Consider the following 27,970-nt stretch of genomic DNA (forward strand, 5'->3'; position numbering starts at 1 on the left):
ATTAAATTTACTTAATAAATCTATGTAATTATTTGATCTTTTATTATTTTTCTCATGTCATCAGTAACACAAAACATTGGACCATGGCCAGGTACAATAAAATCTGCAATGTTTATTATATAAGATCTCATGAGTGATTGGGTTTTTTGTAATTCTACAGTTCCTAATTCTTTCCAGATCGATGGATCTGATATGTCTTCTTCTTTTTCAAATAAATCTCCTATAAAACATATTAAAATATATAATCAATTTAAAATACTTAACATGTAATATATGAATGTGAAAAACCTGTTATAGCAAAACAGATAGGTTTCGCATGTTTTTTAGTTTCAACTAGAACTGTAACATCATCTGATGTATGGCCAGGAGTTGTTACAACTTTAACTTCAGGACAAATTTTATATTCTTCTGTATTTGAAATAATTATAGTTTTTATATATCAAGTAAATCAATTATGAACTTAAATATATTTCAGGTGCATCACCGTTTTGTAAGTTTTTATCTAAAAATATTTCTCCACTGTGAACACAAGTTCCAATAATATGTTCTGCATTTAGAAAAAGATTATTATTCCCTATGTGATCTGCATGACTATGAGTACAGATAACGTAATCAATTTGATCAGGTTTAACACCATGCCGAATAAGTGCTAAAATAAAATTTTCATTCACGTCTCTTATAAAAAAAAAAGTTACAACTGTTAATAAGAATATACCTTGTAATATTTTATCCCTATCCCAAGCTGTCATAGTATCAACAATAATATTTTTTGATGCTTTTATTAACGTACAGGAACAATTTGCTTTCATTATATTGTTTTCAAGTTTTTCAGAATATCCATTAAATAATACAATAACTTCACACATTTTTAAAAATAAAAATTAAAAGATATAAGTTTATAAATAACTTGTAATATTGTTTATTTTTACTTTTATATTATCAGTTGTAATCATTTAAATAGGTATTTAATTCACTGAAGCTTTTGTACATATGAGGTTATTTTTCCAATAAATGCTGAAAGAAAACAATTTATTATTCGTTCAACAAGAGATCATACCCGTTTCGCGCAGCTCAAAGGACTCGTCATATGATAGGTATAGTTGGGTATAGTCTCATGTTGAACGAATAATAGGTTATATATTGCTATCACCAGAGTCTATAACCATCTATAACTAAGCCGCGCAGGTTGGAAGTTTGGAAGATGGTGGGGGAACTTACCGAACCTCTAAACTTCCACTCCGCTGATCGCTTCCCAATTCGTTAACCGCGAGTTTAATATACGGGGTGAAATAATAGTATGGTTGAATAGGAAGAATACAAAATGATACACGTGAGTAAAAAACCGTGCGCGTCTGCACACGTTCAGTATGTGTTTAATATTTATAAAAAAATATCCATATATGTATACATTGATGCGCTATTTACATATTTACAAGAAAATGTACTATTTACAAAATATTTACACATAAAATACGCTATTTATATGATATTTACTATTTACAAAATATTTACACACAAAAAAAGATATTTAAAAACCGATATCACTGTCGGAGTCATCGGATTGGTCCACCCACTCACCACTTGCGTCCAGAATATCATCAGTAATGTGGTCGAGTTGGCAGTACCTGGTTTCCTCCTCCATTGCGTGGCGAATAAAATTCTGCCACGACTCGGCGGACACATTTTCAACCGCTTCTAGTACCAATGTCTGGATATCAGACGTTGTGCTTCGCGCCCATACATACTCTTTGATTTTTGCCCATGCTAACTCGATGGGGCTCAGCTCATAGTGGTAAGGGGGAAGGCGTACCACAGTATGTCCATGCAGCCTGGCGTATTCGTCGATTAGATATTCATGTCGCCTTAGCTTGCGCGATAATTGTACCAGCTGCGCTTTAACATACCATGGTTCTACCTTTTCCCCCTTACCAATCAGCCACCTGATAATGTCGTTTTTTTTCCAGCTCATGGTGGGATATTTCTCTAATTTCATACTATGACACGGAGCATTGTCTATAACGATAATTGCCCCATCTCGTAGCATGGGCAAAACACTGCGAAACCAGTTGAAAAATATGTCGCCGTTTATTTCGTTGTGGTAGCCGGCAGAATTTTTCTTCGTCTCCAAACAGAGGAGGGCCCCAGATACAAACCCATCCGATGACCCGACGTGGCCTATTGTCAGTCGTTCTCCTTTGTTGGCGGACTCCGGTTTGCCAGTAGACAGGCCCCTTTGTTCCGCGTTTGTGGGGCAGGTATCAGAAGTCTCGATCAATGTTTCATCTAAGAAGTACATCGGGCGCCCTTCGGAACGATATTTTTGTATTTGCTGAATGTAGCGCTGCCTCCAGACGACAATATGATTTTTGTCGATCAGCGCGCTGTTACATGTGCGAACGATACATTTAAATTCAATTCGCTTGAGCAACCGGTATAGCGAAGATTCGGTAAAACTGGGAAGTTCGGGATCTTGATTCACCGCTTCCAAAATGTTGTTCACGTTTGGAATTTCGCGCCTGAACCAAAATTCGTACACCTTCCCCCTTATAGCCAGTAACGCTTCCTCGGATGGCTTCTCCGAAGTATTTATGCGGGGTCTCTTCTTATTTGGAGATTTAACGGTTCCTGTTGACTTATACTCGGATACAGTCTTAGAAATTATCAACTGCCCGATTCCAGTTCGTTTGGATAGCAACTCTATGAGTTGTCTGTAACTCATTTCCGGATGCTCTGCCTTGAGGCTTTTGTATAGATTCACGATCATCATTTTTCGAGAAGATCCAACGGACTACAAAAAGAACAAAGTATGATTGCAAATATACATATTTTATGTAAAAAAAAAGAAATGTTTCGAAAATTAATAAAATGTATTAAAATTGTATATCTTCATAACGAAAGCTTACCTTTCCCGATGAATTTCTCTTTGTTGGAGTCACGCTAGACGGCCCAGGAACTCCTTCCTCCATTTCACACACTGTTTAAACGAAAAATAAATACAATAAAATAAAAAATATAAAATAAATACAATAAAATAAAAGATAAAAGAAATACTTACAAAAAATAATTCAATACAAAAAGAAATACACTACGCAAAAGAACACTACTCTGACAAAATATCCTGTGGCTACCCGTTACACACTCCAAATGATGCTCCTTAGCGTAGATGCACCGCGTGGAGGCGCCTTAGCGACGCTGTGCGCAAGCGCATGGGAGTGGGAGTATCGCCAATCAGAGGGAAGATGCGCACGAAAGAACGAAAACTGGTCTTTTCGTAATTATGGACTTTGGTGAGGACAAGTATATGTATGAATTGAAAAGTTAGTAATGGTGTAGTATTTAAAATGAAATTGGTAAATATTTGATCTAATACTACTATTACAATGAATATATTTTTTTATTATTAGTTATGATTTATAGAAATCATACCTTATTAATGTTTATTGTACTTGTAGTATTGTTTATCGAGTGAACCAACAAAGCCATGTTTGGTTTTAAGTTTCAAAGGGATAACTTTAATGTTAGATTGTGGTTTGAACATGCAATCCATATTGCATTTCATGCCAATGCCTATGGTTCCTAGTGCTAAATTTAATTCATTGCCATCCTGGCTTCCCCGTGACAATCATCAAGATTGGCAAATAGAAGGGGTTCGTATATTTACATACTATAATGAAAATGTAAACAAGTTGAATTGATTTGAAACATTTACTTTTCAGGAATTAAAAGAATGTTGCAATAGAGTATTTGTGGATTCTACCCCTGAATTCTCTCCACCTTTGGAGAAAATAGTAGATTTTTCTGAAATTGATGCTATTTTGATATCAAATTATACCTGCATGTTGGCGCTACCATTTATAACACAAGATACTGGTTTCAAAGGTATCATTTATGCGACAGAGCCAACATTACAAATTGGACGATTTTTTATGGAAGAATTAGTAGAGTATATTGAACAAACTCCTAAAGCAACATTGGCTAAACATTGGAAAGAGATGTTACACATGTTACCTTCTCCATTAGCTGATGCTCTTAAACCTAAATCTTGGAAACACATATATTCTATGTCTGCAGTCAATACAGCTTTATCATACATCCAAACAGTTGGATATGATCAAAAGCTAGTAAGTTAATACAATATCTTTTTGAAATATTTTTATGTACATTTCCTTTACTTCTATAGGACATATACGGCGCATTAACAGTTACTCCTATAAGTTCTGGATATTGTTTGGGTAGTAGTAACTGGTTAATTTCATGCGACCATGAGAAGGTTGCATTTGTCAGTGGATCTTCTACATTGACAACTCATCCACGTCCCATGGAACAAGCTACATTAAAACATGCTAATATGTTAATACTAACAGGTTTGACTCAAACACCTACTGCAAACCCGGACACTATGCTTGGAGAACTTTGTATGACTGTGGGTAAGTAAAAATTATATTATTTTAGTTATTTAATGATATTAAAGTCAAATATCATAACATGTTTATATTGAAATTAAATTTTATAGCAATGACGCTTAGAACTGGTGGATGCGTTTTAATACCATGTTATCCATCTGGGGTTGTATATGATTTATTTGAATGTCTCAGTACTCATTTGGATAAATCAGGTTTTTCACAAGTTCCGTTATTCTTTATATCTCCGGTAGCTGAAACTTCTTTAGCATACTCGAACATTTTAGCTGAATGGTATGTTTTAAAGTATTAAACAAATATTAATTGTATTTAAATTATTTGATTTAATTTCATTTCAGGCTATCAACAAACAAACAAAATAAAGTTTATCTTCCAGAGGAACCATTCCCTCATGCTTTTCTTGTTAAAAATGCTAGATTAAAACATTTTACATCTACTTATGCCGAAGGTTTCAGTTCTGATTACAGACAACCCTGTGTTGTTTTTTGTGGTCACCCTAGTCTTAGATTTGGTGACGCTGTTCATTTTGTTCAATTGTGGGGTAGTAGTCCACAGCATACTATAATTTTTACAGGTATTTATCAAACATGTTAAATATAATATGTATATAGATGCTGTTCATGGAATACTTCATTATTATTTCAGAACCAGATTTCCCATATTTGGATGCACTAGCACCTTTTCAACCATTAGCTATGAAAGCGGTACATTGTCCAATTGACACCTCTCTTAATTTCACCCAAGCTAATAAATTAATTAGAGATTTAAAACCAGAACATTTAGTCATACCTGAATGTTATACGCAACCACCGATGACAGCACCACATAGAACAGATCTTGTTATAGAACCAGTAGGAGTAAGTTCCTCTCACCGGTATTAAGACATCAAAGTGTTTCGACGAAACATTATCGATTGCTTATTCTTTTAACTATTTTGTGTTTTAGGAAAAACCTTTAATCACTTTCAAACGAGGCGAAGTTATAAAGCTGCCTCTAAAAAGAAAAAAAGGACGAGTATTTATTGAACCAGAATTAGCTGGGAATATAATTCCAAATGAAATTCGACCTGGTTTGAGTCTTGCGTCTGTTACCGGGGAATTGGAAGTTAAGGATAATGTATATACGATAAAGGTACGTATTCGACGTACATATATTGAGTAAAATATATTTGATTTATCGATAATGTTATTTTCAGAACATTGAAGATAGACCTAGTGGAAAACGTAAAGCATCATCCGGTTCGCCTGCACCTATTAAGGAAGAGGTTCTTAAAGAAAGGAAACACGAATATGGTAATTTAGATCCTCAAGAATTACTTCAAAAACTTAACCAAGAGGGAATTCAAGGAGCCAAGTTGCAACACAGTCCAACTGCTACGAGCATTCATTTAGTAAGAGAGATATATGTTAATTAGTTTCTTTTCTTAAATAAAAAATTGATTTCTAAAATATGATTATTAATACTTGTAGCAAGACGAAGATACTTTAATTCAAATAGGGGACAACTCGACACATATCTTTTGCAATGGTGATCAAAAAATTAGGAGGCAATTAAGGAATATCATAATGCAGTGCCTTAAAAGGTTTTAACATAAAAAATAAATAATATTAAATCATGACTGTTTTTATATAATGACATTTTTAATTGTAATTTATTTTTCTATGTAATTAGAACTTTTTCTTGAAATTAGTATTAAAAGAAACCTCGATATTAAGTACCTTTTGAATAAACATAAGTAGCATTTAAGTACATTATCTGTAACTGTGTACATATATATATATATATATATACATACATTCAACTGTACATAATATCTACAAATATATTTGTGAACCTGGCAGTATTACATGATTCATTTTATTTGTTACATTTCTGTATGCTGTAGCATATATAAATAAACTTTTGAGAATCATATACGGATTTAAATCGCTGTGAAGTAATATATTAATCGACGACACACATAACGTAAGTTACATGTAAGATTTAAAATAAATTACTTTCGGCATGATTTCTTTGTAGTGTTATATTATATATAAATACATATAACACTGTCTTATTGTTATATATTACTTAGTCTTATACTGTTAGTGTAATACTAGTTGAAAATATTATTTGTTTATTAAATTAAATAACAAAATAGCGTATAATTCGAGACTATAATAATATGGTTTACAAAGTTTGGTAAATATAAGAGAATAATACAAAAAGCAAGTGTATATAGTATATACTACATATTAATGGATTAAAGACTACAAATACAATCACTATAATGACTGCATTATTACTTTTGCTGCATTCTGAACAATATGAATTCAGATACAAAAACAAATAGAACAGATCAATCCATATTAAAAAAAATCAGATCACTTTTCACTTGTTACTGAAACGAAATGTTTCAACACTTTAGATACAGATATAGTTTTCATTTATATTGTAGATAGTGTGAAGTACATTTTATTATTCATATGATCAATTAATAAATTTCATTTTACTTCTGTTATGAACTTGTTAATGTTCTTTGGATAAACACCTGACCTTTTACATTCAGAGTGCAGCATGTATCAATCTAGTTGAGAATAGCCACACTAACCGCTAAACCGGTTACAAATGATGCAAGGAAAAAATGCAATTCTGAAATTTGAAGTGACTTATCACCAGTCATAGAGTAGTACCAACGTCGTGTACGAGATTCGCCATTTTTCAACAACTGTTCAGCTTTATCTAGTTTTTTATCAACATATCTCTCGACCTGAAACAACAAGTTTTGTTACTGATATAAATCATTTATTATTAACGTTTCAAAATATACTTACAAATATCATACAATTTATACAAAAGATTGATACAGATAAAAAATACTTCGTAACACACGAAAAGAAAGTAAGATTAAATTGTAATTATTCTATTTATTATAAGATATAACTAACTATTTACAATATTTCTATTGCCTTTTGTTATTTTTTTTCTGTTACGCATAATAATGCTTTAATTTATATACATACTTGCGCAATTAAGAACTAAAATAATTATTGATAATTACTAAATATATAGAAACTTCTTAATGCACATGCATATTTCTTAAAAGCGTTGAATTTTAATCATGTACACATAAAATACAGCAATACTTGTACCGCGTAAGACTACAAACTTGGACGTCAAAATATTGAAACAAAAATGTTTTCTTATAGTTTAAATAATTTTACTAATTTCAATTATGAAATTTCTTTGATTCTTAAGTACCAGTAAAGGCAAACAATGATATTCAATACATAATGCTAACATAAAAAAACAGAAAAAAAATATTATTCCTTTTTCTGTATGAATTTAAGTTATTCTTTTATTCAGGATGCTAAGCCAATAATGAAACCACCAATGAAACTCGTTGCCACAAATGAATTGTATTTACTCCATTTTCCTACCTGTAAACAATGTAAATATTATATCCATAGATACTAAAATACTAATATTAAAGATGTTAAAATTATAAAGAACATCTTGCCTTATCAAGAAGCTTTGGTCCTTCGCCGGTAACTTTTTCTTCTACTTTATCTGTAAGCTTTTCAGCTTTCTTTTGAATTTTATCCCAGTTGATTCTTATGTAACCTTGATGCGCTGCAATTTGCAACATTATAATTCCACCACCAACTGCAACTGCAGCTATTTTTCCAACCTTCATTGTTACAAAACCAGTAAGCCTATAAGAGATATTTAATAGAAATTGGATTAACATCTCTGAGTGTATTTATAAATATAGAAAATTCTATTATACATATACGCATATGTATATAATGCTAACCATCCTGATGCTGTTCCAATAATAATTTGTTTAGTAGCGGATGTCTTGCTCACATCTCCTAAAATCTTATCTATTATACCTTTTGCTTCTTTAGAAATATCAATACTACTTTCTTCTTTGTTAGCATCATTTTTGCTTTTCTTTGTTGCTGGTAGACTCATTTTAATACTGAAACGATATATTAGTCATATCTTTTTGTACTATAAAATAATTTTTAATTCAATGGTAAATAATCGAAAATTCTTCCGATCATTAATAAAACATAAGTATAAATACTATTATCCCGTCTTTAAATATCAGCGTCACTAAGTCATTCTTTGATTATTCGTCAGAACAGAAATATATCGATGAGTACATTGCCAAGAATTTGTAATAATAAACGTTATTTTAGAACAAATTATCATTGTTTTTTTGTTTTGTTTTAAATGAACTATTTATGTTATTTAAAAGGCCTATAAGCTATCGAATAACAATAATGAATTTCGAAATACGATGAAAAACAAAAACCATCTACCGTTTAAACAATTTTGTTCCTTTCGACTTAAGGGTATTCTTGTGCAGTTTGGGCATGATATAGTTTAGGCGTGTCCTTAAATTATATAATATTTCATGGTGGTTAATATTTCACGTATATAGCTCACCTAATGGATTAATTACAAAAATATTTAATAAAATAAATGACTTTGCGCATAAACCGATCTGACAGATTGAAATCTCCGGTACTTTGCAACGATCACTTTTAGTTTCGGCTACTGTAAGACGTTGCAATAACGAAATGTCCCACACACCGTCAAAGTTTATCATCTTATACATATATAATATACATATATTCCGTATATTCCATTTCACGAGAGACTCACTAGGTTTAGGAAAATTCCTATCCACATGTGCGGTTCTGCAATATTTTTTTGTCACTCTATTTAATTCTCAAATTCAAGTTATATTTTTATACTTGGTTACTTTCCAGCGTTTAAATGGTTCTTGATATGCAATAAAATCGAACGAAGAATGAGAATTTTCGCGCCATTCTAGGACGTGATAGAGCAACGTATTCTATATGGACGGAATTCTAATTCGACGTGAACCATCGTAATGGTCTTCCGTCGCGTGATTCGCCATCCTGGTTTAACCTGATTGCCGCTTCTAAAAACTTATCGTCCCGATGAGGTGACGAGTTGTCGAGAGTGTAAATTCTAAAAACTCTCAGATTTTCATGTAAAGCGGCCTGTTCTACGTGTAAACATGTGTCGTTTCTGTTTTTAATGAGTATATTTACCGAGTGTGAAAATGGCCCAGGAGACTGACGATATCAATTTGACTCCCCAAGAATTACAGATACTATCTGAGTTAGACAGGTAATTTTTAACCAGATCAAATCTGTAACAATAAACCTCATGCCAGTTTCTTAATTCTTCGTGTGCCAATTGTATTTTACGCGTATAGTTTTCAAAATATAACCTAAAAGGTTGTTTGACAGAATAGGCGCGTAATTTGATCGGTTCATTTAAACGCACGTACCGTATGTACAGTTTATTGATATTTGTTTCAAATGTTTGAATGCACCATATTTAATTAAATATTACATATTAATCTATTGTGCTTTCATAAATTCTGTTATAATTAGTTAAACAAGTTATTAAGAAAAATGATTTATTTAATGAGTGTTGAAATAGAAATATTAACAATGTGTTCTTTTCAATGTGTTTACAGTAGGCAGTTTGGATTTTTAAAATTAAACTCACCAGAACAATCAAAGAAAAAAGCTTTAGTGGTACGTGCAATTAAATATCTCGAAAGAATGCTAGTTCAGGCACAAGCTGAAAAACAACGTAGAAAAGCGGACAGTACAAAAATAAACCCCGATGAATTAAAAGATGACGACGAAGATAAGGGAATCAGTATCGATCCTAAAACATACTGCAAGCTGGGACATTTTCATTTACTTTTGGAGGACTATAGCAAAGGTAATGAATTATTTATATTAATCTCTTGTTAGTTTATATTTATATTCTACTTTACCAATTTCTACTTTAAACTTCTGTTTTAACAGCTATGTCAGCATATCAGAAGTTTTACTCTTTAAAAGGAGACTACTGGAAAGATGCCTCATTTTTGTACGGACAAGGACTTGTCTATTACCACTTCAATGCTTTTCAATGGTAAGTGATTTTTCTTGACTATTTATTAATATTTTCAATGCGTGCATGAATTATTTACAACTACCAAGAGAGTTAAAAAACAGATTTTAAACTTTTCACCGTACTCGTAGTTTGAAAAAACACAAGAAAATAGTGTGAGTAAAAATGTGTACAGGAAAATATTGTTGTTCACCTTGAGAAGGGGACGACGACCCCTTAGACGATGTACACATAGGGTTCATCGTTCTCATCGTGTATCTTTTATTTTTTTAATTTCGCGCGAAATTCTGTAGCGCCATCTATGCGAAAGAGGCTGGAGTAAATGCGGCGGATTTACATTTCGCGTTGATAAGTTAGATTTCTGTTTTATCGATTAAATTCGAATTCTATTTATATTTTATATTTTATCGACGTTGTTAATTAACTTTTCAAAATTTTAATGTTTTGTAAATTGTATTTCTTTTGTTCTTTCATTTCATAAATAATCACTTAGATACAGAATTTGTTATCGACAAGACTATATGTTTGATAATGAAAGTAGTTAAAATTATTATATGTTATTTTGTGTGATGTTAAATTAATTATTAGTTATTTGTTAGAGAAAAATAAATAAGATAAATTGCAAATTAAATAGTTTCTCTTAAATAAATCGCCACATGTTTCGAAAAAGTAGTTTCAGCCTTTTTCGTATAGATGGCGCTTGGGTCAAATTTAAAAAATATTTGCTTTATTGCGGTCTTTTTAGAATACGTGTTTGTCAATTGTTTTAATAATTTTTCGATCTTGTGCTGATTTTGACTGATTTCTAGAAAAATAGAATCGATAGGAGTTTAAATTATGTCTTTTTAATTCTGAGTGCGAGGTATGGTAGAAGAGATACTGGTAAAACAGGCGCAACTGTTATACCAGTTGTGCTCTGTACCCGCAGGCCTAAATTTACTTTGGGGTGTTTGGGACCCCCAAAATCATAATCCCTCGTGAACAAAAGACCCCGTCTTTCTGTATATCGGTAATCATTGTTGTAGCGAAGTGACGCAAGTGCCTACGTGCCGAACAGTTTCAAAGTTATGGCGACTAGGAAACTGGGCGGGAGAGAAGTGAAACATGTACATTTGTTCTATTCCAATGACTAAAATAACAATTTAGATTCCTTATATCTTGTATACACGACACTATAGCACTAAATAATATTATTAATCATTTGTACATATCCGTAAAATTGCACTTTGTATACAATTTTCCCATGGAAGTACTTACGTACCATATCCATATTTACACATGTATGTATTTTTATTCACACGATAAATTAGAAATCATTGAATCTTTATCAATGTATCATTAAAATTGACGACATTGATAAAGTTATTTAAAGGAAGATTTTTGTAGACTATTACATTTAAAATCGCTTTAGCAACTGTCGATTATACTACACGACGATCGATTTAATGTAGCCGGTCAGGAAATGTAGTTTAACCTTAATCAACATCAATTATTTCGAGTATAGATATGCTCGAATCTCATTACGTTCCATCGAATGCAAGTAATATGACATTTAAGCGTTTTCAAATTGAGAAATCGAATTGTTCTCATCTATTCTTCATCGGGTATTTGAAAATAACTGAGAAGATCGTATCGCCGTCAAATATCAGTTTAATATGATTAGGTTCGTCATTCTCGAGCAACTTCGTGTCAGTGACCGACCAGGTGAAAAGTTTTAACGTCGTATTCTAACAGTATCCAACAATCAGTGTTATTAGACGAGATTTTTTCAACTTTATATTAACAATGCGTCAAAATGTAATTCAATGTATCCGAATACGTAACAGTATTGTTGCTGTTGACTTGACATTTCCTGTCAGGCAATCGGCTTTATAGACGGTTAGGAGTGGGAATATCGATTTCCTGTTCAACCCTCCTTAACTCAGATGGGTGTAAGATTTCCATGAAACGAAAGCTTACAGAGGACTTCCTTTCGATCTTTCAGCATTCCACTTTATTATGGTTACACGTAACCGTTATCAATTTCCTTGATTGACAGCTTCTCGCGTCTTTCCTTCGATCGATAATGTTTAACTATCGAACGGCGCGGCGGCCCGCTAAAATGGCGCCAATTTCAATTTAACTTTAGATCGTTTCACATTTCTTCAATTTTTTCTTTTTATTATTCTACCGTTTGCACATTAACGAGAGAGGTTTCACACTTGACTTAGGTAGATTCAATTTTACATGGTTCGATTTTACGGTGGTGCATGAACTGCACAAATTACTTTATGGCGGGGGCCATAAAGGGCCCGCACGAAGGTCCTGTACTGTATACCTGGTAGTATACAGAGCTCTGGACAGAGCTCTGCAGAGCCGAAAAATAATTTAATATTGTAGGAAATAAAAGACGTATTAACTGACGTTTCCAGAATATTCTGGATTCCACTGCTGAGGGCAGGGGGGTCGCAAGGGGTCCGCGGCGCGTTCGACCACGAAAAATCAACGATCAATTGACGACGACGTACGAGGAATAGACATAACCTTGCGACCTGCGACGAAAGATAATAGTTTTATTCATAGCTTACGTAGTTTTACAGTTTATAATTAGTTTAGGCACCTAGAGTTAATAAAACTCTAGGAATATATTTCTTTTTCAAGATATGAAATAGGTAGTTATTTTTCACTGACTAAAGCCATTTAGGCCTTTTTTTATTAGTACTTTTTCTCTGACTAACCTAACTTAACCTAACTTTTTTCTATCTAATCGAAACTAAAAGAAAGCTCCCGCTGCTGATCGAACGGGTTAGAGGTTATACTGGCTCCTTCGTGCGGGCCCTTTATGGCTCCACCATAAACTGCCATAAAGTAATTTATGCAGTTCGAGGCCCGCCGATTTTACGCGGACGGTGTACAGGGAAAAAGATTTTCGACTCATTAAAAAGCTTCGCGCTCGAATAGCGTGTTTCATCCACTCTGTGATTAACGAGAGGCTACTGCTACGGATTTTACACTGAATCCTCCCAATACATTTGTTACCATGCATTGCACATCTCGTGTAATCTACATTCACGTGTTGAATGAACGCACGTTTTGTCATCGCAAATGTATTCATACTTGAAATATATTCTTTTAGCGTTGCCCGTCGCGTTAATCGGTAAAATCATTTCTGAAAAATTGAATTCCTGATAAATTGAAATGTTTGCACTCGTTCAGTTGGTAATCTTATCAATATGATTGTGAAAACGATTAGGTCTTAATCGTTTCTCAGTGTGATTGATTATTTCATGCTTAAGATGGGTAAAATTTGTTTGATGTCATTTCTGCTTTATTATCATTTAGAAAGAAACAATTATACGGCAATTACGTATTATAGAATGTCTTTCGTCTTTGTCTTATTCGATAAACCGCAGACTTATTCAGCGAGTGAAATTGAATGGAAAATCCTCTCTTTGTGGATGCATGAGGCGGTTTCCTTGGATATATTGGGTTTCAAAGCGTCCGTTCAGGTGTGCACAGTAAGAAGTAACTAGCAGCAATTATTTGTTGACCAGTCGAATAAGAAGACTAGATTAGCAAAGATAGTATACGAGTAGTTATTTTATCAAAAGTCCACTTCTATATCGTTGTCGAACAGGAAGGGGAGCTGCAACAACCCCTTTCTTCGATCAGCCAATCTTTTTTCGCTATTTCACCCCTGGCATTGAATGGAGCCAAATCTCCCTAAGGGTGATTCACATGACGCGTGACTCGCCACTTTTCTAATCACTTCTACTTACGCGTCTAACTGTATATGTATTCATATGCAGCCATTATGCACCTTTCTGTAAGAAAATGCAACATCCAGGCTGCTGGACAATGTCGCCTGTCGTCGCCTTTCGGGGTCCTAAGCGTGGGATCGTCCTTCGAGGGTCCTGGCATTAGAGGACATTTTTGGGACCGTTAGGACATTCGAGTGTACCGGATTCAAGCGTCCGTTTAGCTCCTTCAACTAGGTAAAAGTAGAGCGAGATTCGCTTTAAAACCAACCCCGGTCAGACCGGAAGTGGCAAAAAAAAAATCGGCCATTCGTTGAGATTTTGACCCATTAAACACAATGGCGCAAGAAAATTAATGTATTGAAAATTAAGTATTTCTATTTTTAACAAGGTAAAGCGAACTAGAGCGAGATTCGCTCTAGAGCCAACTCTTTTTCGGCCATTTCCGGTCAGGCCGGAAGTAGCAAAAAAAAAAGAAAATTTTCAGCCATTGAGATTTTGACCCATTAAACACAATGGCGCAAGAAAATTAATGTATTGAAAATTAAGTATTTTTATTTTTAACAAGCTAAAATGAACTAGAGCGAGATTCTCGCTAGGAACTCTCGATTTCCGGTCAAGCCGGAAGTGGCAAAAAAAAAAAGAAAATTTTCGGCCATTCGTTAAGGCAAAAAATTTTTCGATAACTCTTACCGTTCGGCCTGTACAAAAGTGACAAAAAGTTTAAATGCTTTCTTACATTTCGCCCATTCTTACATTTCTGTTTTTTATCATATCGATTTGCGTACTTTACACCTATCCATTTGTCTATGCCTCAACAATCATAACGAAACATAACTAGTTCTCTCTGTTATTTTATACATACTTGTTTAACCAGCTTTGGTCGGTTATGAAATGTATCTATAGTTACCCAAGTTAGTAGCTATCATAATAGTTGCAATAGTATAATGGTAACGATTAAATTACTGGATTGTTATTTTTAGTTTGAATTCGTAACTGGGATAAAAGAGGGACGTCTGTCGGGTAGGTTTTCGGTGTAATCGGTGGTGGTAAGGTTCGTCGGAACGGCATGGCAGTTGGGACATTCTGTCCGCCATGGGAGAGTGGAGTTGAGTCACGTGCAACGCATAGAGATGCGTTGCAGACGATCGATTTTACAACCTCTCCTTCTACGCACGTGTTAGCTCGTGTATAGTCACACATCGAACTACATATTTCAGCTTGTTACATATCAAACGGCCGATTCAGTAACATAGAAATCTATTATATATTAGCTTTCAGCTTTATTCATCGTTTGTTCCAAGTAGTCATAAGAAAACGACGGTAAAGAATGCGTTCTTCGAACACGAATCAAATTGCATCGGATGCACAACTGCAGCCAGGTGTTTCTGAAAGTATACTCGTCGGACGTGTATAACCGCACGTCCACCTTATCTATACATCTTGACTTACTTGCTTTCAATATTATAGTAAAACTTGAAACTTTTTAGCGACAGTGTACTTACAGTGGGTTACAAAATTATTCGCTCACCGTTTAAAACAGAATACCTCATTTAAAATTGGACCAAATGACTTGAGGTTTCTCGAGAAGCTATACAAATTAATTTGCTAAGATATTTTGCTGTTTTAAAAAATTACAATTTGTTGAAATCGTGAAAAAAAATAGCGAAGGGTCATTTTTCAACTTTTTTATGTGAGCCTATAATGAAATTTTAAAATATGACATTTGTAAATTTAACACATTGTTGACCGGTAATTTTACAATAATAATACTGGATATTGTAAAAATGACTTGGAAGTTACGAGTAATTAAAATTTTCGAAAATCGCGATTTTTGGAAATTTTAATTACCTATCTGGAACTTCTAAGTGCATTGACCGATCTCGATGGAATTTAATACATTGTTGACCGGCAATTTTACAATAATAATACGGGATGTAAAAATTTTACATTATTCCATATTATCCTGGGTTTCGAAAATTAAAGTAGTCGATGTAAAAATCGCGATTTTTGGAAATTTTAATTACCTACCTGGAACTTTTAATCTCGATGGAATTTTCAGCGCACCTTATTTGAATCTACGAAAGACATATTTTAAATTTTCATTATAAACTCACAAAAAAGTTGAAAAATTACCCTTCACTATATTTTTTCACTACTTCAACAAATTGTAATTTTTTAAAACGACAAAAGCAAATATCTTAGCAAATTGTATAGCTTCTCGAGAAATACCAAGTCATTTGGTCAAATTTTAAATAAGATATTCTGTTTTAAACGGTGAGCGAATACTTTTGCGACCCACTGTATGTACTTATGTTCCTTTGCAATGGCATGCACGTATGCAGAGTAATGCAAGCATTGGAGAAACTTAAAAGGCAGATACGTGCCCGTATAAAATTCACCGACGACAACGGACAATTAATTTGAATACTTATCTTTCCAATTGGCCACGTGTTTCGATGCGGGGAATGAAAGTAAGGAAAAGAGTCCTTACGCGGTGCTTGGTTTCGCGTTTACTCGCCCTTATTCGCCCTTATCGCGTGGGGTAGCCACCTTGCACGTGAGACTTCTCATGAGTTAGCACACGTGTGTTTATGCCGTTGCACAAACGATATGCCTGCACACTCGCGTTGCACCCTGTCGCGAATACGTTCAGCAAGGTGCATGCAACCTTTGACCCAGATCGTACGATCGATATTCCCTGGCCCACATACGCTTCTACGGATTAATATATTTTTTTTCTCCTTTTTTATTTTTCATCGATCCCTCTCCCTTTCCGCGAACTTCACGGCTCGACATTTTTCCAATTCAACTGTTCACGATACAAGTATCGGTTCAAGAACCGGCGCTGATTCCGATCGACGTTATCAATAGCAATAAGAGAAAAATTTGAAAAAGGTTTCGCTTAAGGCAGAATAAAAATCAGTTCGTCTCGTTAACCCTCTGCGTCGCGCGTCGTTAGCTGTATCAACCGGTCGACAAGGATGCAAATGAACAGCGATTAACGACGGTGGGCTTAATCGAATCACCAAGTGGCACGTAAGGTCCCTTCGCTCGAACGACTCTGGTCAAGGTTTCCGTTGATACCGTCCCGTGTCCCGTGAACCCCGCGACCGGATGGCAATGACCTCTATTCGCAACAGTATCATCGCCGTCGCGTTTTGGATCGGTAGATTCGCCACCTTCCGCGTGTCAAGTGGATCGTGCAACAGCCTAGCCGGTTGGGCTTCTTCGGGGCTGCGCGTTCCTCTACACGGATCGCACGAAAGCGTTACCGTACGAGAAGCTGGTGGGACAACGAGGACGACGACGTCGACAGCGGGCGGCAGGGAGTCGTCTCGGTATTACTTCGCGGATCGTTCGGCGAGGTCATGGTCAGCCGGCGTGCTGAAACCGAGAGTCAACAAACTCTGGCCAGCGACGAAGCGAGGCTGCGGGGCTGCGAGTCAGCCAACCGATCGGCAAGAGGTACCAGTCGGCCATTTAAAGGCAACTACACGATTCGATACAATGTAGCGGAAACAATGCGTTCAGACATCAGCGGTCAGAGTCAGCTAGCCTCTACCGGTTCTTCTTTCCTGAATGATATTGTGTCGAAACATTGTGCCAAAGTGTGTACCGGGTTTAATCGAACAGTTAGACGGCCAACCCAAACGTAACCCTTTCCTGTTCGTTGAACCGTGAGTACCCCGAGGAAGAAGCCGCTCACTGCTAGCGGATTCTCCGTGTACCCTTTCCTTCTTTAACCTTCTTCTCTTCCCGTTTTCTCGTTTCTCTTTCCTATTCACGACTTTCCACGCTAAATATAATGCTCGATCATTATTTATAGCTGGAATGTTGTTGCGTGAGCTGGTGTGTACCTATCATCCTCGGCAGGTGCGGCATTTGTAGCGATCCTGAAACGGCCATGATATTCGTGATCTTCTTGGAATAAAGATGATGATATCCGAACGGCCTTCGTGCTACTAAACTGTAATTTAAGGAGAAGCAGGATTGGAACAGCCCGGTCCGGTGGTGGTCCGCTTGGACTTAAGATTCTTAGGTAGTTACGGCACATTGGGGCTTACACTGTAGAATAATTGCTCTCGGTACCGTTGTATTTATTTAGTTTCAAGGAACGATGCCTCGTGTAATACTTTGTATTCTCCTCGCATTTCCCGGTGTTTAGTAGGCTTTCGGTGCACGCGTGTACCCGTTTTCACACGCATCAAAGTGTACCTTCCTATATCTTCTGACAAGTTAGAACGTCACGGGTAGGGTGTGCCTACCAGCGGAAGCGCACGACCTTCGGAATACCGATAATCATAAGGGGGGCATGAAAAGTAATAACGTTAGAAAATCATCAACTCTAGCGAGTGCAACATCGGTGAAAGATAGCGTTAGGTCAATTTTTCGAACGATAACCTCTTCGTTCCAGAAGAGACATTGCTCCATTTATCATGGAGAAAAGAGAATCTGTATTTACGTATCGTGTTGGTGTATAGGGTATCCGTATGCTACCGCGTATACCAGTATACAGCCCGAGGCATAGCGAGTTTATCGACATTGGTACTAGTGACGTCGCGATTCGCGGTAGCAGCGCCCTGCACGAGCCCGTCCCTCCGCGAGCTCTGACGTCATTGGGTAGCGGGGCGAGATTCGGACCAATGACAGTACGCCACGTCATAGCCAGCCTCCGCTGCTCGACGACGCCGGAGACGGCGAGTCACGTGACGTCACCTGGGACGACACGGCGCACCGCGAGTTGAATGACCCCCACAGACCAAGTTCAATATACCGGCGAGGAAAGATACGACCCGCGGACCTGACTCCGCGACACATAGTTCCTTCGTTCCTTCGCTCCTCGTTTCGTCCGCGTATCGTCCGCGTCTCCTCCATCCGCGTTTCGCGCGTTTCGTTAACTCGCTTGTATTCGGATCGTTTCGAACGCGCTCGGCTTTTCTCGAATCCGTCGATTCGCATTCGGCGACTGCTTCTGCGGCTTTCAGCAGGCTTCGAATAACAGCTCGGAATCTTACTTATTTTCCCTTATATTATACTTATTTTAAAAGTAAAATTCAGAAATTCACGGACAGTCTACCGTTGAACCGAAGGGAATTTAAGCAGGTTCCTCGGCGACGATCGGGCTGGATAAAAAGTCGCATTTATTTCGGGCGAAACGCATCACTATCGGTCTGTTTTTATTCATTTAGCCGGTGAGGAAGTTAAAATTAGTCGTCGCGACGAACATACGATCCGGGGAGTCAGTGACTCCTTGTTGCGAATGTTGTTCGCGTTGCAGCAAAGAAATCAGTTATGCGTCCGTTCCAACGTTCATGGGGACAAAGATTTCCAGCGGCACGAATATCGTCCGGCGTACGTACACGCGAATAAATCAAATTCCAACCGGCGCGGCGGTCAGATCATTCGATAAATAAACTTTTTACTACCTGGTAAATTATGACGCGACGTACGACCATCTATTTTCCTCCAAGTACAACCAAACCGCTTTGAAAAGAGTCCCCTTTAAGTATATTGTCGGCCAACTTGAATATCAACGGGAAATATTTCTTTGGTAAATACAGGGTGGTCTGTTAGAAACAGTCCGTTAGTTTCCCGTCACGGAAGAAATATATTAACGAAAGAGAGACGGCTTGTAAAAGGTGAATGCCTCGTGAAATACAATGATCGTTTGTCTCGATTCTTTTCTTCGTCACAATTATTACCTATTCGTCTTGTCCGTCAAAGATTTACATAGAAATTAAGAAAATTTCTTGAAAAAATAATTCATAAATATTCACTGAATGCATTTGAAGAGTTGAAATTGATCGGTAGGGCATAAAGAGGCATTTGAACGGGGCTGACTAATCTGTCTAGGTCCACCGCGTTTCCTGCTTCAAGTATGACAGCATGCTGTGCAATTTATATGCATCCATTTGTAATGAATGTCGTGAAAGTAAGTTGGCAGGGTGCACCGTAGCGAGAGGAAGGTGGGCATCTCACGAACACGTGGTGTAAAACGGGGTGCGTGTTACGGCCACGTGGCTTGGCATCTGATAAGACACGGCTAACGTGAAATCTACTCGCCGCTTAGGCTAACTGGCTATTTTCTTTCGACGTAAGCGATCGTTAAAAAGTTTCCGCGGTTCGTAGCGTAAAAACGAGAGACCCGCTGCGGAATTGCATCGCGCCGCTCGCGAACTTTCTTCGTTCGATTTATTCCGTTGAAAGTAACAGTAATATTTCCGTAGGAAATGAAATTAGGTCAGATAGGAGGAGCGACGTATCGGCGCGGCGGAGCGATTGCTTTTGCTCGAACCGTCTGACAGATAAGTTTTAGTTAAGACGAAGAGAACACGTGATTTCTAGTTAGAGAGGAACACGCGTGTTGGTTAAAAATAATTAAATCCAAGTTTAAAGTCGGCTGCCTGGAGAAAGAAAGAAGGGAGATTGCGCGGCGCGGCGCGCGGTCGCGACCATGTGTATTTTGGTAACGAACCTCTCGCGCGGAATTTTCGTCTTTTCCATCCTGACGAGTGCACTCCTCTTGCTCTACTTTCAGCAGGAGATCGTAAAATTATATGGAAAATTTCTTATTTCCTCTTTTCTCTAACGAATCTGTTAACGGTTTTAGAAACTGGCTGATTTAGATTAGCTAGATTTCCCTTGCTCCGAATTATTCAGTCATAAAACGTTAAAATTTATCGAATCTCCTGATGGTCGAAGCGTAAGTTCGATCAGTGAAGTAATCGTTATTGCGGTGCTCGTTTTTACGCGAGCAACCTTCGATCAGCTTACCTATTTCGTTCAGTCTATGCGGATAAAAACTCATTCTTTTTGCATTTAAATAGCTCTCTTGAATAGCTGAGTTATCGCAACAGATGTGCAATAATTAATGATCAATAATCCATTTAGTCGTCGTTAATGATTTATCGCTGTGATACATGCGGCAAGATTTTGCAATAGAAACTATTAGAAGAAACCAGGGCTGTGTTTCCGAATGGCCCTTTCAAAATTGAGAACTCAGATTCGGTATATAACCTAAATTCACTACAGAAAACCGATTAAAGTTGGTTTCAGAGCTGGATGTCTTACCGTTTTCGAGATATCGTGGTAAGGTTAGGTTAAGTTAGATTAGGTTCCGTGTATGCGCAGTATCGAATAGCGCATGCGCAGTACTGAATAGCGCATGCGCAGTATCGAATGGCGCATGCGTAGTCCCAAAATTGTACAAAAATTTCTTACCACGATATCTGAAAAACGGTTATATACCGAACTTGTGTTCTCAATTTTGGGCCTATGAAAACTTATCCGAAACCAGAATACTCTGTACTAATTTCAATTTACAGTGAAATGAAGGGAAAACGAATAGCGTAACAAAGTGTAGGAGCATCTCTAGTTTTCTTTATAAAAGGCTAGCGACCAACAGCCACTTTCCTTTTCATAGGCGAGCGGTTCTCGACGCGACGAGCAGGTGAAGGAAAAAAAAAATGAGGATCACTGGTGAAGAGAAGTTTCTTCGTCCGGTACGAATAGCGAACGTGAAACGAGAAAAACGAAATAGGAAAGTGGCATGGTGTGGTGTGTATTTTAGTAACGAACGCTGTAAGGGAAAAGCTTGCTTCCGTTGTTTGAACAAAGACAACGTACGATTTTCGGTGTCACGTTGAAGCTTTTCTTCTCTCCGTTTATCCACTGGGCCCTCCATAAAATTGTAGCCACTCTGAAAACGTCGTTTCTCTCCGCATTTATATTTACGCATTCATGCCACGCTGTTGGACCTCCTTTTTTTACGTTTCACCTATACAGGCAGTTCAGGCCAGTTTCAACCTTATGTACGTTCAATAAGGATACGGAATCCTCAGCCCTTCGTTCTTTGAACCTCCTGTACCCGTACAGTCGAGTTGCATCCGTTTCCGTCTTCCCATTTGAAATGGTAATAGGACTTTTAAATAGACTTTTTCGAATACGGGAAGCGACGTCCTGGCTAACATGAACGGTCGAATAATGTTTGCATGCTCGGGTTATGTAATTCTTGCGTTCAACGATCCACCTCTTTTATGCTATTTCGTGGATTTTCAGACTTAACACGAAAGGCAAAAGTATACAAAATATATATTTGGAATCCAATAGCGATGCGCCCTTGTGAAACACCACGACCTTATACTATGGTGCTGTGCCAGATCACAGACGTATAATCAGACAATTATGTTCATAATAATAGGCTTGAATTCTTAGTAACCCCACCGCGTAGAGATTCGTTGTCGGGACCCTATTTACCTACGTGTCTTATGGGAAAGTTTGTGGACTTTCTTGGTCGCAATAAAGACGCACAGTTTCGCGACTTACACGTTTACGGTTATTGTAACGCGTGAGAATAATCTTAACCAATTCTATTCTAAATGCTACGTTCTTCTTGGTTATACCTCGTCTGAAATTAAATTCCATTTACGAGAGAGCGAAGATCGCATCGATTTGAAATATAATGGAAGTAGGTCAGTTCGTATGTTATTTAAATTCTCGTTGCTGATACGGAATAATCACGGAAAAATAAAGAGGGTGAAAAGAGTCATATGAACGATATATAATTGGAAAAAATTTCGTACACCGTGGTACAATTAAAATAGTTGTAAGTTGACGCTGTTTTAATTACCAATGTACACGCGTGTCGCATGCGAAATTAATTTGAACCGTTGTACGTTACCCGCCACGTGAGATTACTTGGTGCGAGCTTTGCGCTTCGCTTTATGTAGGTCTTGGTCTTCGTGCGACGTTCTCTTTCGCACGAAGAATCAACTCGGTAATTCGGTATAATTTCTTAACTGCTCTGGGAATGGTATTTTTCGTTTTGCGTGGGGTACAAATTCTTCGAAGGAATTTCTTCTTCTGTAACGTGGCATCACGAATTATGAAGCTGAAGCAAGGAAAAAAGTCGCAACTTTGAGGGAAAATACTTTTCACGCTTATGTATAATAGAAATTGTTAAAAAATAAAGGATAATAAATAAGCAGGTTAGGTGCCGTGACACGGGACACGGGGTGAGTTGATCGGGCGGTGGCTTGTCGGCGAGTGTCACGGTACTGTTCTAAAACAGGGCCACTACGCATGCGCGGTTCCCCTAGTTTCTCGCTCTTCTCTCTCTCCCTCCTTCTGCCGTAGTAGTAATGCTGTCGGCTTCCCCCTCCATGCGCCGCCGCGTACTCCCTCTCCTTCTACCTTTCCTAATCCCCGTATGCCCTTCGCGCCAGTCGCGTCAGTTGCGTGAGAGCCTTCAACGGGGGAGGTGCTGTCTGGCACATATTGTGCATAGCACCCTCTCCTCTCTTATAATCACTGCCATTAGTAATAATATATATATATATATATATCTATATATATTATATGTATACATGTCTAATCGAAGTATAGGAAAATAGAAAATTAATGTGTCACGAGCATCGAATCAACGAATTTTTGATTGTGATTCGAATCGTGACAGTCGAACCGCGTATAATTCATTGAGATTAATGTGAACCGGGCTGCAGATCCGCTAGCAAATCGTGTACCGTGAAGTGTTAGTATCAAAGAAGAAGCGAGGTGAAGCTTCACGGACCCGTATCACTTGTGTTAGTTCTGTTTAGCAGTGCTCCGCTTCGCGCGGCGGAGTGTACGATCGCGTTTTCGACGTGTCGTCATCTTTGTTTTATGCATCGACATCGGCACACACGTTTGCTCACTGCCTGACGCGCGTCAGTCGACGGCCTTGTTTCTCTGTGTTCTTACGCGCGCCCCCCCACCCCCCTCGCCCCTCGTTGGTTGCTCTACAAAGATATATCGTAATAATGTCGCGTGTGACGTTGTAACCGAAAGCGTCGGCTGGATTCTGTGCGCGATTCGAACGAGGAAGTCGGTGAACTTGTGCAGCGTGGCCAGTGGTGATATTTTTGTTTCAACACATTCTCTTCCCGTTTCATCCACTTCAAAGGAAGGAAGAAAGGAGGGAGCGTGAGAGAGTGAGAGGGAGAAAAAGCCTGCTGCGACGCGTGCACGGCCTTCCAGCTTACATACGGCGTCTTCCTGACGCTGATTGAGATTTAAATTCCACAGACCTTGGGCGATTTAAATGGTGAGTGAACCGTTGCGTTGGCTGACTCGCTGCGTGCACCGTGTGCCTTCTCGTCTCCTCGCGTCGCTCCGCTCTGCGCTGTCTCGCGCCGCGCCGTGTTTCGTTGTCGTTGGTTGGCACGCTTGCCCATACGTATACCGCGAATTGGAAGCGTGCTTTCCTCGATAATACCCCGGCCACTGTGCATGCAGTTTTACGCGGAGATTGATTATCGTGTACGCGTACATAATGTTAACGGTGCATCGTAACCGTCTCGCTTACGTATGTCGGCCTGGTTTTACGGTTCGAATTAGAAGCTCGGCTATGAATTTTTGTCGAGGGCCACGATCGATGTCTCGGGGACGCTATCGTATACGCCCTCGACTCGTCCTTTGACCCTTAAACGAGCAAGCGCCGTGTGCGTTGAACATGAAATACCTTTTTCCCTTATTAAATAATTTATTTCTCTATCTACCAAAATTATAAACAACGAAAAATATTTATTTTTAAACACAATTTTTTCCATCAAATTTACCACTAGTAATTTGTTCCGTGTTAAATAATATCGAAGAATATTGCGAATTAATGCGACCCCGTAGTACCGACAGAGAATTGATCAGGCTTCTTCCTCGTCACCTTGACCCGCATTACTCTTTCTCACGATCGTTGAATTACTCACCGATAGATGGTACGTTCCGTCTAATGCACGCAGCAATTGCGTTGAAATATTTAAAAGAATATTTTGTATTCACGTTATACTCGTGTATGTGTATATTGATTAGTCCGTTTAGAACACGCGTGAACCGTGTATCGCGTACTACGAGGCAACCTTGATGGGACCTTGATTTCCGTTGAAAGTAAAGTTTCGCGGGGACGCAAGTCAAAATGGTGGTTCGTGAAAAGCTTCGAATGGAACGGTGTGACCGTCATGGGAGGCTAGCGAACGTGGAAAACAATAACGGTGTGTATTAATCGACCATAGTCTGACTGAGTAGGTCAATGCAACAAGTCGCGTAAATGCCAAGCTGGGATACGATGATAATGCGTGAAAGGTTGAAGAATACCGACACGCTTGTAAGTAACCAAACGAAAAACTAGGTCGCTGCGTACGCGTTTACGCGTTTTTCTTGCTATTTATTAGAAAGCATCGCGAATTTACTAAATAAACGCTATAATGGAAAAGGAGCAGTGGTGGGTTGCCGCCTTTTAAGGATCAACCGTTTTGTCCCGCTAACGTTGATACGCGTATCTGCATGTTATATCGCCTACATTTCTTTTGTGTTTACCTTGCCCACGTACGGGCCATCCCAGCTTGTTTACCGAAAGAGAGGTGCAGAGGTGTCGTGTTTCAAAGCGGAACAAGTCACCGTGAACACGTTTTCTTGTGTACCCCATACCACCGCGGAGTCACAGAGAAATGTAACGAACAGGAGAACCAAGTACACTGGCTTTTCCATGCAATTCTCTCAGCGATTCTCTTTAACCCTTTAACCGCGGCTACTTTTACCACAGCCGATCGCTTTAATTTTAAATTATATTACTGAAGTGATATTCTATTTTAAAAGATTTTTTTTTATTGGAGAGTAGCTCCGCTATTAAGGGGCTATACCAGCGTGACCGCTCAAAAATTAGGTGATTTTCGGGAATTTTTTTTTTAAAGAAATATTACATCCAATGTTTTCAAATTTCAGGGATGTATTTAGTTACAAATCATATATCTATAATAATTTTTTGATACAAAAAAACTATCTCCCAGGGCTCCAAAAAAAAAGCTGCTCCACTGCTGCAGTGATTGCAGCCGCCTGAGTGCTTAAAATGAAAAATAACAAAAACGCTGTTGAACTAGAAAGTATTTTCTGTACCATGAACTAGGATTTTTGAAAAGTATCAAAATCTGACAAAATGGCGAAGTTTTGAAGAAAAGTTTGGAATTTATCCTAAAAATATAGTAGTTTTTTTAATGCCAAATTGATAGTTTTCATCCAATCAAAAAAATCCTAGTTCATGGTATGATAAAACATGTACTGAACACGTTCATAAAGTTTCGAGTCGATGCAATAATTTGTATTCGAGTTTTGAGAAAAACGCGACCCATCGGCGGTAAATGCATTTTTTATATGACATTCCTAAACTATTTGAGATTCGACCATAAAATTTTAATATGATATTCTAGAGAGCATAGACTTTCAAAAAATGCAAAAAAATCGATTTTTCAAAAGTGTTACACTGGTATAGCCCCTTAAACGACTGATCGGAATTTTTGTGACTTTTTAACTGAAAATCTAGATTATCAATTTCGACCATTCTTTGCAAGCCGATCACAGTGGTCACTGTGAGTGTTTATATAGAATAAAATCAGAGATTGGTGGTGTCCTCGAGGAATGGTCACAGAACCAATACCCTATTGCGCGAGCTTTGAATTCGTGTTCCGTAAATAAAAACTCGGGTTGTTTTGTTTTGATCGAAAACAAAAAAATAAAAAAATCAATCGCTACGCCCCAGTATGTCAACCACGAAACGGATGGCGACCGAGTTGTATTTATTTTATTTTTATTTTTCTATATTATTTAACAAGAACCAACATGTTGTTTATATACCACACCCGCCTCTGGTTATAATTTTAAAATGTGGTTTTTAAACCACACTCGCAGTTAAAGGGTTAATTTTCCCTGTCTTCTACCATTTGAAATGTTGACCCAGTTGCATGAAGCAACCTGTGCGGTGAATAGGATGACAAAAATATCTGAAAAGTAGCGTAACGTGATTTCTCAGGATTAAAACAGTGTCTCTGCAAATACTGTTAAGCATAGCAATGATACGTTCTAAAGAAGGAATTCGTAGTGGCGAAGCTTGGATTTCTTTTCTTTCTCTTTCAGTCGTTTTATACGGTTTAATTAAAAGGAAGAGAAATACGGTAGAAGGAAAGAGACACGAGGTAGTTTTCGCTGGAGAAACAGCTAGGCATAGAAATGAGATACAAGTTGCGCCGTTTTAAAATTCTAGTTTTATCGTCGTATCAAATCGCGTCTGTTAAAACGTTTTTGCTTAGCTGAAACTTGCTTCAGAATATGTTGCTAACTTTTCAAATAGCTTACCGTGAAAACTAGGCGATTCTCACTTTTTTCATTTCAGGTAATTTATAATAGAAAGTAGATACGTTATTAATTTTCTTATTGAATTATTCTATCATTTATTTCTTCTTTCTTTGGCTTCTCATTGGATCGTTGTAGCGAAGAAATTCTGGACAATAAGGCAGTAAAGAAAGAGTAGGCGAGTCAGCGTAGAATTTAAATTCTTGATCTCACGGTCACTGACCATGGCATTCAGGCAATGCCACAGTGTTGTTGAACGAGTTGAAGATCAGTGCCCCTTTGCTTCCCGGCTCGGGTTCGATGAAAGATCCAACGATCAATGAGTCACTTATGTATTCATACCACAAACGAATAAAAAAAAAAAAATTTACTTAACGGCGATAGAGTCGATTAAAAATGATAGAAGCTCGTGAAATTGACAAAATATGTAAATTACTATCGTACTATTGAGTTGTGTAATAAATTCCCACGTTTTTTGTATTTTATTTTTTTCCCACCATTTTGTGTTCGCAAGTCTTTTTCTTATTCTACAAACCTATCTGGTTCAATTTTTCGAATTAATTAATTTTAATCAATTTTCAAGCTTTTCAAATGGGAGTTCTACGAGGCAGAAAAATTCATTTTGAAATCGAAATTCCAGCAGGCAGAAAAATTTATTTTCGACGTCTGCTCTATTTCGCCTTTCGTCGTAGTCAAAAAGCTAAGGAAGCAGCTCGCGACATT

The 27,970-nt window shown here is 37.5% G+C and overlaps 5 protein-coding genes across 12 annotated transcripts in view; 2 read left to right on the forward strand and 3 right to left on the reverse strand.

Moving 5' to 3' along the window:
* Positions 1-6: 6 nt before the first annotated feature.
* Positions 7-1,135, reverse strand: LOC114874921 (metallo-beta-lactamase domain-containing protein 1). Of its 2 annotated transcripts, none has more exons than XM_029184670.2 (4): positions 716-1,135; positions 485-547; positions 289-408; positions 7-220 (listed from the first exon to the last, which is right to left on the reverse strand). In XM_029184670.2, exons 1-4 carry the CDS (start codon positions 864-866, stop codon positions 21-23), a joined length of 534 nt encoding a protein of 177 aa, XP_029040503.1. In that variant the 5' UTR covers positions 867-1,135; the 3' UTR covers positions 7-20. The 2 variants fall into 2 exon arrangements, with proteins under 2 accessions (XP_029040503.1, XP_029040501.2); XM_029184668.2 differs by having other exon boundaries at positions 485-649.
* Positions 1,136-1,247: 112 nt separating this feature from the next.
* Positions 1,248-6,267, forward strand: LOC114874919 (integrator complex subunit 9). Of its 2 annotated transcripts, none has more exons than XM_029184665.2 (11): positions 1,248-1,330; positions 3,164-3,350; positions 3,453-3,647; positions 3,717-4,121; positions 4,181-4,427; positions 4,514-4,694; positions 4,760-4,995; positions 5,067-5,278; positions 5,367-5,552; positions 5,617-5,811; positions 5,891-6,267. In XM_029184665.2, exons 2-11 carry the CDS (start codon positions 3,342-3,344, stop codon positions 6,008-6,010), a joined length of 1,986 nt encoding a protein of 661 aa, XP_029040498.1. In that variant the 5' UTR covers positions 1,248-1,330; positions 3,164-3,341; the 3' UTR covers positions 6,011-6,267. The 2 variants fall into 2 exon arrangements, with proteins under 2 accessions (XP_029040498.1, XP_029040499.1); XM_029184666.2 differs by having other exon boundaries at positions 3,164-3,317.
* Positions 1,336-3,165, reverse strand: LOC114874920. The gene is made up of 3 exons (XM_029184667.2): positions 3,056-3,165; positions 2,904-2,974; positions 1,336-2,788 (listed from the first exon to the last, which is right to left on the reverse strand). Exons 2-3 carry the CDS (start codon positions 2,964-2,966, stop codon positions 1,529-1,531), a joined length of 1,323 nt encoding a protein of 440 aa, XP_029040500.2. The 5' UTR covers positions 2,967-2,974; positions 3,056-3,165; the 3' UTR covers positions 1,336-1,528.
* A 253-nt stretch (positions 6,268-6,520) lies between the features above and the next one.
* Positions 6,521-24,387, reverse strand: LOC114874922 (FUN14 domain-containing protein 1A-like). 4 transcript variants are annotated; one of them, XM_029184673.2, is made up of 4 exons: positions 24,160-24,387; positions 8,218-8,385; positions 7,921-8,116; positions 6,521-7,170 (listed from the first exon to the last, which is right to left on the reverse strand). In XM_029184673.2, exons 2-4 carry the CDS (start codon positions 8,376-8,378, stop codon positions 6,988-6,990), a joined length of 540 nt encoding a protein of 179 aa, XP_029040506.2. In that variant the 5' UTR covers positions 8,379-8,385; positions 24,160-24,387; the 3' UTR covers positions 6,521-6,987. The 4 variants fall into 4 exon arrangements, with proteins under 4 accessions (XP_029040506.2, XP_029040505.2, XP_029040504.2 ...); XM_029184672.2 differs by lacking the exon at positions 24,160-24,387 and adding an exon at positions 8,859-8,970; XM_029184671.2 differs by lacking the exon at positions 24,160-24,387 and adding an exon at positions 8,732-8,852.
* Positions 9,085-27,970, forward strand: part of LOC114874915 (histone demethylase UTY) — a 78,245-nt gene continuing 59,359 nt past the window's right edge. The window contains exons 1-3 of one of the 3 annotated variants that reach the window (XM_029184647.2): positions 9,085-9,572; positions 9,928-10,181; positions 10,268-10,376. In XM_029184647.2, the coding sequence (XP_029040480.1) occupies positions 9,505-9,572; positions 9,928-10,181; positions 10,268-10,376 (431 nt within the window). In that variant the 5' untranslated portion in view covers positions 9,085-9,504. Of the gene's footprint in view, positions 9,573-9,927; positions 10,182-10,267; positions 10,377-23,307; positions 24,177-24,952; positions 25,117-27,970 lie in introns of those variants that run through there. The other 2 variants (XM_029184648.2, XM_029184649.2) reach the window with 2 other exon arrangements.

This window comes from Osmia bicornis, chromosome 6 (assembly GCF_907164935.1).
Source record: "Osmia bicornis bicornis chromosome 6, iOsmBic2.1, whole genome shotgun sequence".
Taxonomy (NCBI): domain Eukaryota; kingdom Metazoa; phylum Arthropoda; class Insecta; order Hymenoptera; family Megachilidae; genus Osmia; species Osmia bicornis.

What these genes read in the sequence shown, in the direction of transcription:
- LOC114874921 (XM_029184668.2), bottom strand. Translation starts at nt 866, where the DNA reads ATGTGTGAAGTTATTGTATTATTTAATGGATATTCTGAAAAACTTGAA. An exon ending in TAGGGATAAAATATTACAAG is followed by an intron (nt 650 to 715) that starts GTATATTCTTAT and finishes ATTTTATTTTAG; the next exon opens with CACTTATTCGGCATGGTGTT. An exon ending in TATCTGTTTTGCTATAACAG is followed by an intron (nt 221 to 288) that starts GTTTTTCACATT and finishes TATGTTTTATAG; the next exon opens with GAGATTTATTTGAAAAAGAA.
- LOC114874920 (XM_029184667.2), bottom strand. Translation starts at nt 2,966, where the DNA reads ATGGAGGAAGGAGTTCCTGGGCCGTCTAGCGTGACTCCAACAAAGAGA. An exon ending in AGAGAAATTCATCGGGAAAG is followed by an intron (nt 2,789 to 2,903) that starts GTAAGCTTTCGT and finishes TTCTTTTTGTAG; the next exon opens with TCCGTTGGATCTTCTCGAAA.
- LOC114874919 (XM_029184665.2), top strand. An exon ending in TTGGATATGATCAAAAGCTA is followed by an intron (nt 4,122 to 4,180) that starts GTAAGTTAATAC and finishes TTACTTCTATAG; the next exon opens with GACATATACGGCGCATTAAC. An exon ending in GCATACTATAATTTTTACAG is followed by an intron (nt 4,996 to 5,066) that starts GTATTTATCAAA and finishes TTATTATTTCAG; the next exon opens with AACCAGATTTCCCATATTTG.
- LOC114874922 (XM_029184671.2), bottom strand. Translation starts at nt 8,787, where the DNA reads ATGCCCAAACTGCACAAGAATACCCTTAAGTCGAAAGGAACAAAATTG. An exon ending in GGAACAAAATTGTTTAAACG is followed by an intron (nt 8,386 to 8,731) that starts GTAGATGGTTTT and finishes ATATCGTTTCAG; the next exon opens with TATTAAAATGAGTCTACCAG. An exon ending in GACCAAAGCTTCTTGATAAG is followed by an intron (nt 7,171 to 7,920) that starts GCAAGATGTTCT and finishes TTGTTGTTTCAG; the next exon opens with GTCGAGAGATATGTTGATAA.